Here is a 17,354-nt window from a genome sequence, read left to right as displayed (position 1 = left end):
TTCAGAGAAAATATAAGTGTAATGATGCTCTATGTTTTTTTTGTTATTGTATTGTAATTAGAAATTGTATTAAAAAAAATATTATAATATTGAAAGTCCTCAACCTTGCTAAACATTTACTTGCTATATTTAGCAGATGAATGGGAAAATAATTAAATACAATATAAGATTTCCAACATACATAGTTGTATTTGAAATATGCACTTGGCCACTACCACAACCAACAGATGATGTATTATTTGGTTAGTTAAATATCTAGCTACAGCTGTATTACCCTGCAAAAATGGAATTGCACCTTTATGTATGTCGTTAAAAATCATACTACGTTATAACGTTTTTTGTGACCCTGATCTCAGGGTAACCGCAAAAACTTTCCACGCATGCTCACTTCAGTTTGAACCAAGGCTGTTCATGATGGCTGCGGATAGTGATTTGCTATTGGGCTTGGTAGAAGAATTCGTTTTGGGACAACAGGACCGCAAGGCTGTAGACACCGCAACAGGTAGCTGCCAAAAGTATTCAAGTCACCTTTCTCTCTGATACGGCTTTTGAGATAAAAAATAAATGAATGATACATAAATCGCGCGTGACTGATGTCTGACAAAGATGCTAGCTAGCAGCAGGCTATCACAAGTCTAAGCTACATCCTGTGTTAAACCGCACGCTATAGAAATAACCGACAAAAAAGTTGGCCTGTTCAGTTTACCATATGTACCTGTAGCTTTGCACGTACACAACCTGGCAATCAATGTCTCTTAATTCAAAGGAATGTATTGACCGCTGTTCTTGGCCATAACCTGAATGGTTTTAGCTAGCCAGCAGATCTGACCTGTTTGCTACAGCTGCACTAGGGTTGGACAGCATTCATGTGAATATTAAGACAGCTGAGTCAGTGCAATATGGCTCTGAAAATGTACCGTAATCCAAATGCGTTGTACTCCGAATTGTTCCCTCTTTTACACCAAGCAGATTGTAGGACTGTTAAAAAACAAACAGTAGTTACATCTTCTCTGTGTACCTTTTGTGATACTGGGACAATTCGGGGTACAATGCATTTGTAATCCCTGGATTGAGGTACATTTTCCCGAGCAAAAACTCACACAGGCTCCGTAGGATCTTAATTTAGACAGGAGGAATTCTGTCTGACCCAAGTGCAGCTGTAAACAAGCGGGTCGGATTTGCTGGCAAGCTAGGTAGCTAGCTAGCTCGATCTGAAAAGGGTCTTTCACAACGCATTAGACTCTGGACCTAGTTTCCTGTCTCCTAATGTGTCTGCATGATGTATCCTACTGACCACTTGTCTTTTCCTCTTGTTAAATAAATGCATTTTCAAGTTTTAATGTCACATGCACAAGTACAGTGAAATGCCCTTCATTTTCTTTGCATTAGAACTCAAGGCTGGACAGTTTACTATACTGCAGTTGGTTGAAGCCTTGGGGTAATGTATACAATCATCATTATTGTCCCAGTTACTAACAATGTCATAAACCTCAATGTCATGCAGTTCTAGCCTCCACTAACAAGTTGACCATCCTGTCTTTGTGAAGTTTGCATCTGACCAGCTCCCAACCCCAGACCCGAGCCCGTGGTGTCCAGCTCCTCTCCAATGTCCTACAGGAGTGCCATGGAGACCTTACAGAGAGAGAAGGTAGTCACAACACTATAGCACCTCTTTGGCATCATAACCCACCTTTGCCATTTGCTTAGTGTGTGCTATATGTCCTGTCAATTTATTATCTTCTCCTTTTTGTTTTGTTCAAAGTGGAAGTCCTTATAGTGTTTTATGAGAACAGATTGAAGGACCACTATGTCATCACACCACATGTCATACAGGGGCTGAAAGCGCTGGTAAGTCTCAAGCTTAGTAACCTCTGTCATGTTAAATTTCACAAGGATATTAGAGAAATGTCAATATTATCCCGTCAAAAGTGAACTGAGAGTGAGAGGCGGTACCTTGCCTATCCCTGACCGACATCTTGAAATATCCTCTCAGACCAAATGCTCAGTGTTGCCGCCTGGGTCCGCAGTGTCCATTCTGAAATCACTATTCCAGGACATCCATGTGCAGGTAAACACACCCAACCTGCACCGTCAAGTGTAGATTCTCCTAAATAATGAGCATACAGTAGTTATTAAAGGCTTAATAAGGCCATATGTTTCTTATACTGCAACACCCTGACTCTGTTTATCTGGTTTCTTTGTCTGTGTCACTACAGTCCCTGATGCTGGCGGAGCGGTCGTGTGTTTACAACATCCTCATCCGGCTTATGGAATCCAGAGAGTCAGGTAAGAGCCCAGGTAGTGTGGTAGCTATAATGGAGAAATCCGCGGGTCACGGAGATCCTTGTCGAGAGTGATACAGCTTTGAAATAACCTGCGTGATCTATTCTGCATGTTACGTATCGGAGGGTTGTTACATTGATTGACTACTTTTCCCATCCCACAGAGCTGAAGGGCCTGGGTGCAGACTTTGTCTATGGGTTTGTCCAGTCAGTGGATGGGGAGAGGGACCCACGTAACCTTCTCCTGGCCTTCCATATCGCTAGAAAGATTGTCCATGAAGGCTATGATCTTGGTGAGAACACGCGTGCGCTCTCACATTGTTGTGCAGCTGTTGTTGTTTACCAAAACGTATGAAATGTGTTTATTGTACCTTTTTTTGTTGTTGTACATGTTGTCGTCTTGTTCTTCATTGTCGCTGAGGTTTACTGGGCATTGAGTGAACTTGTAACACGTCCAACCGGAAGCGTACCATCTCGGCAGCGCTGTGAATGACTTCATAAGAGGATTGCACATTTGTTTCTATTGCGCGACGACATTTTGGTGCGACCAAATCATGGGCTGGTCCCACCAACTGAAAATGTTAGTGGCGCCTGTGCCACCAGGAGGGACAGTTAATCTGTAGCCCTACACACACACACACACACACACACACACACACACACACACACACACACACACACACACACACACACACACACACTGCTAGTCTAAAAGAGAGGTTTAAGCACCCTTTTATGTAGACCAGTAGTTGGGTTGAGATTTAATACATGCATTATTAACATTTGCTTAACCTTTTATTGAACCTTTATCATGACCTTTAAGTATATTTTATCTTAACATGTATTATTCAATGATTCCTCAATTCTGAGAGTATGATCCCGTCTGTGTTTTATTTCAGGTAAATTCACAGAGGAGCTGTTTGAAGTGACATCCTGCTATTTCCCTATAGACTTCAGCCCTGTAAGTGTTAGTTTCCCTATAGACTTCAGCCCTGTAAGTGTTAGTTTCCCTATAGACTTCAGCCCTGTAAGTGTTAGTTTCCCTATAGACTTCAGCCCTGTAAGTGTTAGTTTCCCTATAGACTTCAGCCCTGTAAGTGTTTGTTTCCCTATAGACTTCAGCCCTGTAAGTGTTTGTTTCCCTATAGACTTCAGCCCTGTAAGTGTTTGTTTCCCTATAGACTTCAGCCCTGTAAGTGTTTATTTCCCTATAGACTTCAGCCCTGTAAGTGTTTGTTTCCCTATAGACTTCAGCCCTGTAAGTGTTTGTTTCCCTATAGACTTCAGCCCTGTAAGTGTTAGTTTCCCTATAGACTTCAGCCCTGTAAGTGTTTGTTTCCCTATAGACTTCAGCCCTGTAAGTGTTAGTTTCCCTATAGACTTCAGCCCTGTAAGTGTTAGTTTCCATATAGACTTCAGCCCTGTAAGTGTTAGTTTCCCTATAGACTTCAGCCCTGTAAGTGTTAGTTTCCCTGTAGACTTCAGCCCTGTAAGTGTTAGTTTCCCTATAGACTTCAGCCCTGTAAGTGTTTGTTTCCCTATAGACTTCAGCCCTGTAAGTGTTTGTTTCCCTATAGACTTCAGCCCTGTAAGTGTTTGTTTCCCTATAGACTTCAGCCCTGTAAGTGTTAGTTTCCCTATAGACTTCAGCCCTGTAAGTGTTAGTTTCCCAATAGACTTCAGCCCTGTAAGTGTTAGTTTCCCTATAGACTTCAGCCCTGTAAGTGTTTGTTTCCCTATAGACTTCAGCCCTGTAAGTGTTTGTTTCCCTATAGACTTCAGCCCTGTAAGTGTTAGTTTCCCTATAGACTTCAGCCCTGTAAGTGTTAGTTTCCCTATAGACTTCAGCCCTGTAAGTGTTAGTTTCCCTGTAGACTTCAGCCCTGTAAGTGTTTGTTTCCCTATAGACTTCAGCCCTGTAAGTGTTTGTTTCCCTATAGACTTCAGCCCTGTAAGTGTTTGTTTCCCTATAGACTTCAGCCCTGTAAGTGTTTGTTTCCCTATAGACTTCAGCCCTGTAAGTGTTAGTTTCCCTATAGACTTCAGCCCTGTAAGTGTTAGTTTCCCTATAGACTTCAGCCCTGTAAGTGTTTGTTTCCCTATAGACTTCAGCCCTGTAAGTGTTTGTTTCCCTATAGACTTCAGCCCTGTAAGTGTTAGTTTCCCTATAGACTTCAGCCCTGTAAGTGTTAGTTTCCCTATAGACTTCAGCCCTGTAAGTGTTAGTTTCCCTATAGACTTCAGCCCTGTAAGTGTTAGTTTCCCTGTAGACTTCAGCCCTGTAAGTGTTAGTTTCCCTGTAGACTTCAGCCTTGTAAGTGTTAGTTTCCCTATAGACTTCAGCCCTGTAAGTGTTTGTTTGCGAAGCTACTGTGGACTTACACCAGTCAGGAGACAAACGCTGATGTGAGACTGTCCTGTGTGCTTTGATACCTGAGCCATGTGACACTGACTAGCATCTGGCAGAGGATTGTAGGAAATGGTTAACCCCGGAGTTAAAATACTGACAGACAGCTTGTGTACTGTTTTATGTGATTCACGTTGATGGACGATTGAGACCATTTAGAATTTACTAGAACAGTTTTAGATGAACGTTCATTTGATGAGCATTTACAGCTGTAGGGAGGGCCGTTTGATGACTTGGACGTTTGTTCATTGAATGAAAACATTTTAAGAGTTCTCAAGTGTTTTGAAATGGTTGACCCATAGAATGAGAATCATTCCATTTCAATGGGTTGACCGCCATCTAACTCCATGACTGCCTCTGTGTGTGTGACCCCACCCAGCCCCCGAACGACCCCCATGGCATCACCCAGGAGGAGCTGGTCCTGGCCCTGAGAGCCGTGCTCACCGGAACACCACGCTTTGCAGAGGTGGGGGGGGGAGACATACTGTACTGCACACTACACATACAGTAAGGGGTAAACGAGAACACTACGCAATGCGAACAGTACGCAATGCGAACAGTACGCAATGCGTCGTCTCCTCCCACATATCCACCATGTCTGGCAAACGAGACTGCACAATGCATAGCCTTTTAGGACGTCAGAGGTGGTCTTTGTGTATGGCTGCGTGTTTGTGAGCGGTAACGTGGACAAGTGAAATGGTTAGGGTTTGTGGGTGCGCCTGTAATCACGTTTTCTTGTTCACCTGCACAGTTTACAGCGGGGTAATAAAGGTGCAGCGAAGTGCTTACGTGCTAGCTCCCTCAATCAATACAGTGCATCAGTCAATAATAGCAATAAAAGGTTCAAGTAATAGAAGTGCTAGTATGCGTGGTAATAATGGGCTGTATTTACACTATCTATGATGAGTAGTGACTTGGCCATACAGTAGAATAAGCTATGTAATAGAACAGCAGTGTTTAGTGTGTGTGTGTGTGAGTTCTGAGTGTGTGTGTGTGTGTGTTTATGGTTGTTTGCTTGTGTGTTTGTGTATACGTTTGTGTGTGAGGGTTGGATGGGTGTGTAATCAGCGCAAATAGAAACTATTTGCACCTTAGAGACTACGGTGCAGGTCTGCGCAGGTAGACAGCTAGCGTTAGCTGTTCAGCAGTCTGACGGCCTGGCGGTAGAAGCTGTCTTTGACCCTGTTAGTGCGAGACCCGATGCTCCGATACCACTTGCCAAATGGTAACGGAGTGAACAGTCCGTGGCTCTCAGGTGACTGGAGTACTTGGCGACCTTTCGGACCTTCCTCAGACACGTCCTGACCTGTGATGCAGCCGGTTCAGATGCTCTCCGTTGTGCAGCTGTGGAACTTGGAAGAGACACTGTGATTGAACGTGTCAGGTCCTCTGATGTGCACGCCGGAGGAACTTGAAGCTTTTGCTCCTCCACTGCATCCTCGTCGATGACAATAGGGTGCGTCCCCCGTCCCCCGCCCGTTTCCTGTAGTCCACGATCAGCTCCTTGGTTTTACTGACGTTGAGGGTGACGTTGTTTTCCTGGCACCGTTCAGCCAGGGCTGTAACCACCTCCCTGGAAGCTGTCTCATCGCCGATCAGGCCCACCGCCGTTGTGTCGTCGGCAAACTTAATGATTGTGTTGGAGTCGTTTGTGGCCACTCAGTTGTGGGTGTACAGGAGGGGGCTGAGCACGCACTCCTGGGGGGAACCCCCGTGTTGTGGGTCAGCGTGGCGGAGGTGTTGTTGCCTACCTTCACCACCTAGGGTCTGCCAATCAGGAAGTCCAGGATCCAGTTGCAGAGGGAGGTGTTCATCAATCAAATCAAATGTATTTATGAAGACTTTTTACATCAGCAGACGTCACAAAGTGCTTGTAGAGAAACCCCTTGATTTGTCGATTGTCTCGCTTCAACAGTTCCTGCTGCCACTGATCATTGAGAAGCTGGACTCCGATGTTCAGAGTGCCAAGGTGGACTCCCTGCAGACCCTGGTAAGACCTCGTCGGTTACCTCACCTCAGATCATCTTTACGGTGTACGTGTGCAGCAAACGGCATTCATGTCTTAATGGCCCGCGTTTTCTCCCCATGTTGCAGACTGCCTGTGCTTCTGTGTATGAACATAAAGAGCTAGCCCAATTCCTACCAGGCCTTTGGGCCTCGCTGCGCAGAGAGGTACGTTTCAATGCAGCTTGGGGGCCAGCGACATATCAGTACGGTTTGTAAAAGAGTCCTATACGGTGAGCTGTGGTAAGGCTACGTGAGGAATCTTTGATAGCAGATCATCTGAATGGAGAGTTTTGTTGACCTCCCTGTGCAGGTGTTTCAGACAGCTAGTGAGCGGGTGGAGTCCGCTGGCCTAGCCGCTGTCGGTTCCCTGACAGCCTGTCTCTCCCGCTCCGTCCTCAACTCCGACTCTGAAGACTCCCTCAATGTCTTCCTGGAGCTGGTCCTCAAAGGTACCACCTCAAACTTTCTGGTTCTGGGCACAAGTGGTGTTTGTTTATTGTCGTTGTGTAGCGGTGTGTGAGGACAGTCTATTCAGGAAATGTGTGAGAATGAGTCTGACTTGGCAATCACATTCTCCTCAGGGCTTACCACAGTAGTAAAAGCGTTAAATCAGAGAGTGAGAGACTGCGGGAGGGTATATACACTTTATATAATCCAGTACACAGTGTCCTGATATAAACTCAGCAAAAAAAGAAACGTCCCTTTTTCAGGACCCTGTCTTTCAAAGATAATTAGTAAAAATCCAAATAACTTCGCAGATCTTCATTGTAAAGGGTTTAAACACTGTTTCCCATGCTTGTTCAATGAACCATAAACAATTAATGAACATGCACCTGTCGAACAGTTGATAAGACACTAACAGCTTACAGACGGTAGTCAATTAAGGTCACAGTTATGAAAACTCAGGACACTAAAGAGGCCTTTCTGCTGACTCTGAAAAACTCCTAAATAAAGATGCCCAGGGTCCCTGCTGATCTGCGTGAATATGCCTTAGGCATGCTGCAAGGAGGCATGAGGACTGCAGATGTGGCCAGGGCAATAAATTGCAATGTCCGTACTGTGAGACGCCTAAGACAGCACTACAGGGAGACAGGACGGACAGCTGATTTTCCTTACAGTGGCAGACCACGTGTAACAACACCTGCACAGGATCGGTACATCCGAACATCACACCTGCGGGACAGGTACAGGATGGCAACAACAACTGCCCGAGTTACACCAGGAACGCACAATCCCTCCATCAGTGCTCAGACTGTCTGCAATAGGCTGCGAGAGGCTGGACTGAGGGCTTGTAGCCCTGTTGTAAGGCAGGTCCTCACCAGACATCACCGGCAACAACGTCGCCTATGGGCACAAACCACCGTCGCTGGACCAGACAGGACTGGCAAAAGGTGCTCTTCACTGACGAGTCGCGGTTTTGTCTCACCAGGGGTGATGGTCGGATTTGCGTTTATCATCGAAGGAACGAGCTTTACACCGAGGCCTGTACTCTGGAGCGGGATCGATTTGGAGGTGGAGGGTCCGTCATGGTCTGGGGTGGTGTGTCACAGCATCATCGGACTGAGCTTGTTGTCATTGCAGGCAATCTCAACGCTGTGCATTACAGGGAAGACATCCTCCTCCCTCATGTGGTACCCTTCCTGCAGGCTCATCCTGACATGACCCTCCAGCATGACAATGCCACCAGCCATACTGCTCGTTCTGTACGTGATTTCCAGCAAGACAGGAATGTCAGTGTTCTGCCATGGCAAGCGAAGAGCCCGGATCTCAATCCCATTGAGCACGTCTGGGACCTGTTGGATCGGAGGGTGAGGGCTAGGGCCATTCCCCCCAGAAATATCAAGGACTTGCAGGTGCCTTGGTGGAAGAGTGGGGTAACATCTCACAGCAAGAACTGGCAAATCTGGTGCAGTCCATGAGGAGGAGATGCACTGCAGTACTTAATGCAGTTGGTGACCACACCAGATACTGACTGTTACTTTTGATTTTGACTCCCCCTTTGTTCAGGGACACATTATTCAATTTCTCTAAGTCACATGTCTGTGGAACTTGTTCAGTTTATGTCTCAGTTGCTGAATCTTGTTATGTTCATACAAATATTTTCACATGTTAAGTTTGCTGGAAATAAACGCAGTTGACAGTGAGAGGACATTTCTTTTTTGCTGAGTTTATATAGATCTCACACACACACACACACACATACACCATCGCCAATGTGCCAACCCGACCCAATGTTTTTCTAGACTGTCAGCACCACCTGTGTGAGCCGGACCTGAAGCTGGTGTGGCCCAGTGCGAAGCTGCTGCAGGCCACCTCTACCGCCTCCTACAGGGCGAGCCACAGAGTTGCCGCCGCCGTCCTGCCGTCCCTCATAGAGCAATACAACAGCCGCACACAGGTGAGTCACACCATTCAGCTAGGACGTTCCATTATCGTCAATGTTGCTGCTCGTCTCACATTCTTGACCGTTGGTAACGATTTGATTAGTTTGCCCATGGCAGCTTCATTACTGTGTGAATTGGTGGCTTCCTGCATAGTCACAAACAGTGTTATTGCGTTGTACGTTATGGCCTTTTGTTGACCCGATATTGCCACAGGACATGTAGGCGACCTGTTATAAGTATCTTGGTTCTATCTCGCTTCCTATAGGTGCATGATGTTATCAGTGAAATCGTTCATATCTGTCTGTCTGCTCCTGTGTAGTGTGCTCAGCGGCGCACCCTACTGGAGGTGTTACAGGGCTTCGTCCATCCGGGGAAGTCATCAGAAGAGGGTAAGTGTAACGTCCTTTACTGTCCCTTGTCTCTTTGTGCCACGTCTCGTTCCTCCTTTCCTCTGCCATTGTATGCCTCGGCTGCTAAACGTGTGATATACAGTGCTGGATTTCAGGGCCCCATTTGAAAAGAGTATTTGAAGCGGAACGCCGTTCGAGTTTGCCCAAGCGTTATGACACTTTTAATCACAAATCGAGCTTTAGGGAATGACGGTCATGTCCAGTCGTTTGTACTGTGTAATAACTCCCACTCCCTCCTGAAATAGTTCATCTCTCCTCTTACCTTCCTGCTATGTGTGTCGCTGTAAATTGTTCCATTAACCTTTTCCCAATTTGTCACACTCTTGCACTCACAACACTCCCTACCCCTCTCTCACTTCCTTTTTATCTCCCTCCCCTCCCTCTCCCCTTTCCCGACTCTCTCTCCCCCCCCCCCCCAGATGAGAGTGTGCTGTTGGACTTCAGGCAGTCTCTGTGCAGTATAGTGTTCTCTGCTCTGTCTGAGAGCAACACTGACCTCCAGATCACATCTATGCGTGTGCTCACTGCGCTTGGCCAACAGACAGGTGACGCTCCTAACCTTTTGACCCCTCTTCCAATGAACGTGTCCCTGAACCCGCTCAACACATTCGAGACCTTTTGAGCTCACCCCGCTGCTACACAGGTCTGAATCGGTCAGAATGGCGTTTTTGTCCACATGCCGTTCAGCTTGTGCCTCTTCCTGTTACTGTGGGATAGAGAATACATTTGATTGGCCATTCGCTTCGTGCTACATCTCCCTTTACTACGCTGAGATGTATAGGTTGACATCTTCCACCTCTCTCCTAGGCCTGCTGTTAGAGTCAGATGTGGAGCTGGCCGTTGACCACCTCACCAGGCTCATCCTGGAGGAGGAAGATCCTAAAGTCAGGTTAGTTCCTGTTTTCAGTTGCTCCGGGAGGGCAATCAGAAGTCTATGATACCTAATCAATCAAATAACACAATGGCTTGGTCCTCCTCCTCTCTCGTCTCTCCCCGTCTGTCCAGCCTGGCTGTGGTTGAGTGTGCAGGGGCTCTGGCTCGCCTGCACCCTGCAGCCTTCATCTCTAAAATGGTTCCACGGCTGAAGGAGGAGATCTTCTCAGGTGGGTTAAGGTCAAAGGTCGAAACGAAATAATGTCAACGAAGGTCTTCCCCGTCATTACGTGCCTTCAGTTGCATCGTTCTAACCAGAGGACGTTTTCCGTATTGAACCCTTCCCTCTCCTGTTCCCAGAGCCCATGGCACAAGGTGACAGCGCCACGCCGTCCCAGGAACATTCCCAGCAGGCAGTGCGTCAGCGCTGTGTGGCGGCGCTGGCTGCGGTGTCGTCCCGGCCCAGTTTGGTTCAGGAGAGCACACCTGTCCTGCTACAGGTCCTCACCTCTGCACACACTGGTATGTGTCTCCGCCGCAAGCAGGCTCTTCTGTCATCGTTTAGGTAGACCCTTCTAAATATCTATGTTAAGTAGATTCTGATAACGATGTAATCTCCCTCCTAACAGGCACTGGCGCGTTCTCATTGGAAGAGGTGATCTCTGTCTGCCACAGTCTGCAGAAGATAGCAGAGCAGGCCCAGGACACTGAAGAGACCGGTCGCGTCTTCCATGACATCATTCCTCGCCTGCTCGGACTGGCATTGGAGGCAGCTTTGCAGGGTGAGAATAGTCCGACCAAGACATGCCGTCAGGCCTGTGCAACACATTGTAATGTGAACCAGGAAGTACAACCTTTTTATTGAACCAGGAAGTCCATTGAGATAAGACATCTCTTTTTCAGAGGAAGGCTTGTACTGAGAATGTGTTGGTGTTTTAGCGAATATAAGAATGCAAACCTATGCAAGAGAAATGCAAATGACAAATGTCCTCCACGTCATGATGTTGGACTAAGGACTCTTTTTGACTGACTGGTTTTTCTGCTTCTGATCTGTGTTTATGTTAAGGTTCCTCAGACCATCGTAGCCCGATACTCGAGGAGACTGTCCTATCAGCCATGGTACCCATCATCAGCACCACCTGTGCCCGACTACAGTCCCGGTGAGTTCACATCACTGAGACAGCCAGCCACCCAGGAAAGACACACACACACATTGATAATGGCACATTTATGTTATATGTAAATATTTTGGCTTGGCGCTAACCACTGCTCTGTCACCAGACTGGCTGTCCAAACAGCCTCGCGGGCCGTGTCCCTCTTCCTTGACGGTGATGTTTCCTTCCTGCCAGAAAACGCCTTCCCCTCCCAGATCCAGCTCCTCAAGGTCAGGTTTCAATGCTAAAGACAACCAGCCATCTCCGATTGAAAATGTTTTCTTCACTGTTATGCCTACAGAGGACACCCCAGGGACAGGATGCATTCTGGGAATAAACAAAGCATTGTATCGCTGAGTGGTATGCTGAGTGTGTTTGAGTGACGTTGTCCTTTGACTTTGTCCTCCGGACGCAGGCAGGTGACTCGCGGAGCCAGTCCCAGATGGTGTGCCTGCTCATGGGTTGTGTGTGCTGGCTGCCACGGACTGTAAGACCCCCCCTCCTATATCTCTGCACCTCATGACAAGCCTTCAAAATGACATCTTTTTAACATTGTACTGTTAAATGTTCATACTAAGGATACCTGTTTTGTTGCGTTACCTTGGGTGACTTGCGTGTTGCCTACTTGTTAAGTCTCTCTGGCCGGTCATGCACATTTTCAAATGGCTTGATTTAGCCTGTGATCGTAGACTGACTGACCGTGTGCCCCGTACAGGTGGAGGTGCCCCAGATGGACAGGCTACTGTTAGAGCTGGAGGAGCTGAGCTGTACCTGTGACCATCCCCTCGCCTACACGTCAGCCGCCAAGTGCTACGCTGGGCTGGTCAACAAGAGTCCCGCAGGCGAGTCCTCCGGTCGTGTCCTTTGACCGAATGGGAATTGGTCAAGTGAATGTTGGTGAGGTGGTATATTGATCGTGTGTGTTTCTACAGGTGAAGCCCTGGACTCTCTGATAGACAGGATGTTGAAGAGGATCTCCACTGAGCTGGACTCTGCATCCTCCCCAGTCAGAACGCAGGCGTTCACTCTGCTGCTCTGGGTTAGACCCCATTTACATTACTACTGATACGGCAGCTAGCTTCTATTAAGAACAAATTCTTGTTTACAATGACGGCCTACCCTCCCCTAACCCGGACGACGCTGGGCCAATTGTGCGCCGCCCGGCGGCAGTTTGTATCCATTACGTTCCCTATTCCACTTAGCCTACTGAACTGCCCCCAATACAACCCCTGTGTCTCTAGACTAGGGAACACTGATACTACTACGACCTCTCCTTCAGGGCGAATGGTGACCTGCCTGTGGTACATTGTTGTGTTGTTCCATCCATTCATTCATACAGTTGTGAATGGCTTTTCTTGCCTTTAGGTGTCCAAGGCTCTCCTCCTTCGCTACCACCCTCTGTCCACAGCCCTGACTGACAAGGTAAAAGGACAGGAGTCCTCTTTTGTCTTCCCACACAAACAGTCTGTTAATTGTTCTGTGTCTCTTCTCCCCAGGGGAAAACCTGGCCTAATGTAACAATGAAATCTAGTCGTAATTGTATCAATCCATGAACAGTAAACAAAGTTTTTTGTTGATTCCTTTTTGTATCGAGTTCAGCTCAGTTTAGCAGTTGAGGTTAAGGAATGAGGCAAGGCTAGAGAAATGTCCCTGCCTCTAACCTCACACACCGCAGTAATCCTGTGTGTCTGTCTAAGCTCTTCTCCCTGCTCAGTGACCCAGAGCTGGGTTCGTTAGCGGCCGATGGATTCTCTCTCCTGATGAGCGACTCGCCGGACGTCCTGAACCGCGGTAGCCACGCCGACGTGCGCATCATGTACCGCCAGCGCTTCTTCGCGGAGAACTCTGCCAAACTGGTCGAGGGCTTCAACGCTGTAGTCCAAGGTACTGCGAGGAGACGTTCACGATGCACTACAGACGCAGGACGTGTTGTGGTGAAAATGGCAAAGCAGTTTTTGAGAGTCCTGTTCATTTGACATATTCTTAACTTTCCCTTCCTTCTCTCCCTCTGCAGAGAAGAAGTCTGGCTACCTGAAGGCACTGTCTCACATAGTGAACAACCTACCCAGACAGGTCCAGCTTACTGAGCTACCAGCGGTAAGTAGACAGGACAGGGACCAGTGCCAGACAGGAGAGCAAAAACAGGAACGACTTAGAAATACACTGCTCAAAAAAATAAAGGGAACACTTAAACAACACAATGTAACTCCAAGTCAATCACACTTCTGTGAAATCAAACTGTCCACTTAGGAAGCAACACTGACAATAAATTTCACATGCTGTTGTGCAAATGGAATAGACAAAAGGTGGAAATTATAGGCAATTAGCAAGACACCCCCAATAAAGGAGTGTGGTGGTGGTGACCACAGACCACTTCTCAGTTCCTATGCTTCCTGGCTGATGTTTTGGTCACTTTTGAATGCTGGCGGTGCTTTCACTCTAGTGGTAGCATGAGACGGAGTCTACAACCCACACAAGTGGCTCAGGTAGTGCAGCTCATCCAGGATGGCACATCAATGCGAGCTGTGGCAAGAAGGTTTGCTGTGTCTGTCAGCGTAGTGTCCAGAGCATGGAGGCGCTACCAGGAGACAGGCCAGTACATCAGGAGACGTGGAGGAGGCCGTAGGAGGGCAACAACCCAGCAGCAGGACCGCTACCTCCGCCTTTGTGCAAGGAGGAGCACTGCCAGAGCCCTGCAAAATGACCTCCAGCAGGCCACAAATGTGCATGTGTCTGCTCAAACGGTCAGAAACAGACTCCATGAGGGTGGTATGAGGGCCCGACGTCCACAGGTGGGGGTTGTGCTTACAGCCCAACACCGTGCAGGACGTTTGGCATTTGCCAGAGAACACCAAGATTGGCAAATTCGCCACTGGCGCCCTGTGCTCTTCACAGATGAAAGCAGGTTCACACTGAGCACGTGACAGACGTGACAGAGTCTGGAGACGCCGTGGAGAACGTTCTGCTGCCTGCAACATCCTCCAGCATGACCGGTTTGGCGGTGGGTCAGTCATGGTGTGGGGTGGCATTTCTTTGGGGGGCCGCACAGCCCTCCATGTGCTCGCCAGGTAGCCTGACTGCCATTAGGTACCGAGATGAGATCCTCAGACCCCTTGTGAGACCATATGCTGGTGCGGTTGGCCCTGGGTTCCTCCTAATGCAAGACAATGCTAGACCTCATGTGGCTGGAGTGTGTCAGCAGTTCCTGCAAGAGGAAGGCATTGATGCTATGGACTGGCCCGCCCGTTCCCCAGACCTGAATCCAATTGAGCACATCTGGGACATCATGTCTCGCTCCATCCACCAACGCCACGTTGCACCACAGACTGTCCAGGAGTTGGCGGATGCTTTAGTCCAGGTCTGGGAGGAGATCCCTCAGGAGACCATCCGCCACCTCATCAGGAGCATGCCCAGGCGTTGTAGGGAGGTCATACAGGCACGTGGAGGCCACACACACTACTGAGCCTCATTTTGACTTGTTTTAAGGACATTACATCAAAGTTGGATCAGCCTGTAGTGTGGTTTTCCACTTTAATTTTGAGTGTGACTCCAAATCCAGACCTCCGTGGGTTGATAATTTTGATTTCCATTGATAATTTGTGTGATTTTGTTGTCAGCACATTCAACTATGTAAAGAAAAAAGTATTTAATAAGAATATTTCATTCATTCAGATCTAGGATGTGTTATTTTAGTGTTCCCTTTATTTTTTTGAGCAGTGTATGTATTTCCTCCATGAATATTGGGTTTTATGTCTTGAAATGTTAAACACATGAGTTTCATCCCATGTGAAATGTATATTTTGTACATCTGAGGAACATTATTTCTCACTCTGGCACTGTTTATCTTATGATACCCCCTTTTTCTATTCTCCTCTGTGTTTGGTCAGCTCCTGCCCCTCCTGCTGGAGGCCCTGTCGTGTCCGGACCAGGGGGTGCAGGTGTCTACCCTGTCCTGCTTACAACCTGTCCTCCTGGACCCCCCTTCAGCCCTCATAACCCAGCTGGGGGTGCTGGTGGGACGCACTCTGGCGCTCACCACCAGCCCGACCATGGTATGTATCATGTTATAAACAGCCACCACACAAGTAAGCGAAATAGCTATAGGGGAGTCTAAAAACGTAAGTGTCGGGCAGAGGATGTGGTCTCTCTGTGACATTACAGTTTGGGCCTCTTGCCACACAGACCTCGTATTTTATCATTCGTAATATGCCAGAGACCGATGAGTCAGCTTCCGTTGATAGTAACAACGGACTCGGCGGTAGACCTCTCAGCCATGTCCCCGCGAGCGTTCAATACATCTGTGCCTGTAAACGAAATGCTGCTCGACTGTACCGGCGCAGTCTTCAACTTGAAATGCAATTAATGGCATGAGCCCCAGAGTGCAACTCAGCGTTTTTGATATCTGGACGGTTCAGTATTTTAGCTAAGTAACCTTGAGTGCCATAGTCCCCAATCCCCATACAGTACACAATGCCACAACACGATCGTCATTCTGAAGGTCTTTAAAGTCTGTGTCTGAGGTCTGTCTCACCTCGTCCTCACAGAAAGTGCGGATAGCCTCACTGCGCTGTATCCATGCCCTCTCCCGCTTTCCAGAGCATGAGGTAAGACTTTGGTCTGCTGACTGATGGGCCTTTTTTAATAAGTGATCGCTATTGGCCATATCAACTGATTCATTAACAAACCCTTCCCCCGGCAGATCATGCCCTTCCGTGCGAGGGTGCTGCGCGCCCTGGCTGCCCCCCTGGATGACCACAAGAGGGTGGTGAGGAGCGAGGCGGCAGTGGCCCGGAATGAATGGTGAGTCCTATTGGGGAACATGGGGGGTGCCCCCCTCAACACTGGACTCAGTGAGTCATTAGAGGTCTTCAAACATTCTCATAACTACAATGGATAGGGTCAGTCGTGGAAATCTGTTGATGATTCTTCTAACAAAGGCAGAATGCCAATATGACAGGAAAGCCTAACGAGAAAATTTCAATGTGTCTCTCCTCATGTGAAGGTTCCTTCTGGGGAGTCCAGGAGGCAGGTGAATTTGGCCCCCCATCCCTGACTGGGGTGTGGGAGGGAGGGGACAGATGGGACGGCTAGCTCCTGAGGAAGAGGGCCTGGATCCAAGCTTGGGGCTCTAGCGCTACCCTTGGAGTCTGGGACATCTCACCACCACCCACAGCACTTCATCTTGTACATGAGATTAAACACGGGCGGCAGGTAGCCTAGCGGTTAAGAGCGTTGGGCCAGTAACCGACAGGTCGCTGGTTTGAATCGACTAGGTGGGGGGGGGAAATCTGCCGATGTGCCCTTGGGCAAGGCACTTAACCCTAATTGCTCCTGTAAGTCGCTCTGGATAAGAGCGTCTGCTAAATAACACAAATACACTTTTTCTTTTGTAATGCTTCTACCATCAAACGTGAGAGGAGTTAGACTGGCCACTGCATGGTGGCATGGACCTACAGGTGACAGCCTACTGCCACTTCATGGAAGGACAGAGCTGCACTGAAACAGAGAGAAGAAAACAATTTCTATTGGGGAGAGGGGTGTTAATGAATGTGTGAAAGAGGACCTATTGCCTATGTATTATTCATATCTAACCATATTAAGGACAATGTGTTTAACAAGGCTCAAAGATTCCATTTTGAAGCGTGAACATTGTATTCAGCACTGGAAGAATGATTGATGCAGCTGGCATGTGGTTGGCTAGACATTTCACGAGGCCAACTTACTTTGAACCTCAATTATGCAGAAGATGTGGACAATATTTAAAATGTCTAACTTAAGCTGTCAATAAAACTTTTTTGTAAATGTATGATATGAGTGCTTTAAATCAACAAAAATAT

The 17,354-nt window shown here is 47.7% G+C and overlaps 1 protein-coding gene across 1 annotated transcript; it reads left to right on the top strand.

The window, feature by feature from the left end:
* Positions 1–370: 370 nt before the first annotated feature.
* LOC139580952 (MMS19 nucleotide excision repair protein homolog) lies at positions 371–17,323 on the top strand. The gene is made up of 31 exons (XM_071410172.1): positions 371–502; positions 1,390–1,438; positions 1,548–1,648; positions 1,763–1,848; positions 1,994–2,068; positions 2,217–2,286; positions 2,447–2,575; positions 3,182–3,243; positions 5,069–5,155; positions 6,605–6,679; positions 6,784–6,861; positions 7,007–7,145; positions 8,940–9,094; positions 9,400–9,469; positions 9,910–10,035; positions 10,298–10,379; positions 10,496–10,593; positions 10,724–10,885; positions 10,993–11,145; positions 11,430–11,523; positions 11,645–11,747; positions 11,933–12,004; positions 12,233–12,359; positions 12,450–12,556; positions 12,883–12,939; positions 13,215–13,401; positions 13,532–13,614; positions 15,405–15,569; positions 16,062–16,121; positions 16,217–16,317; positions 16,520–17,323. Exons 1-31 carry the CDS (start codon positions 412–414, stop codon positions 16,548–16,550), a joined length of 3,075 nt encoding a protein of 1,024 aa, XP_071266273.1. The 5' UTR covers positions 371–411; the 3' UTR covers positions 16,551–17,323.
* Positions 17,324–17,354: the final 31 nt, after the last annotated feature.

The sequence above is a fragment of the Salvelinus alpinus genome, chromosome 7, assembly GCF_045679555.1.
Source record: "Salvelinus alpinus chromosome 7, SLU_Salpinus.1, whole genome shotgun sequence".
In the NCBI taxonomy this organism is placed as follows: Eukaryota; Metazoa; Chordata; class Actinopteri; order Salmoniformes; family Salmonidae; genus Salvelinus; species Salvelinus alpinus.
Note: the sequence above shows the minus strand (reverse complement) of the source record. Positions and strands in the feature narration are given on the sequence as shown.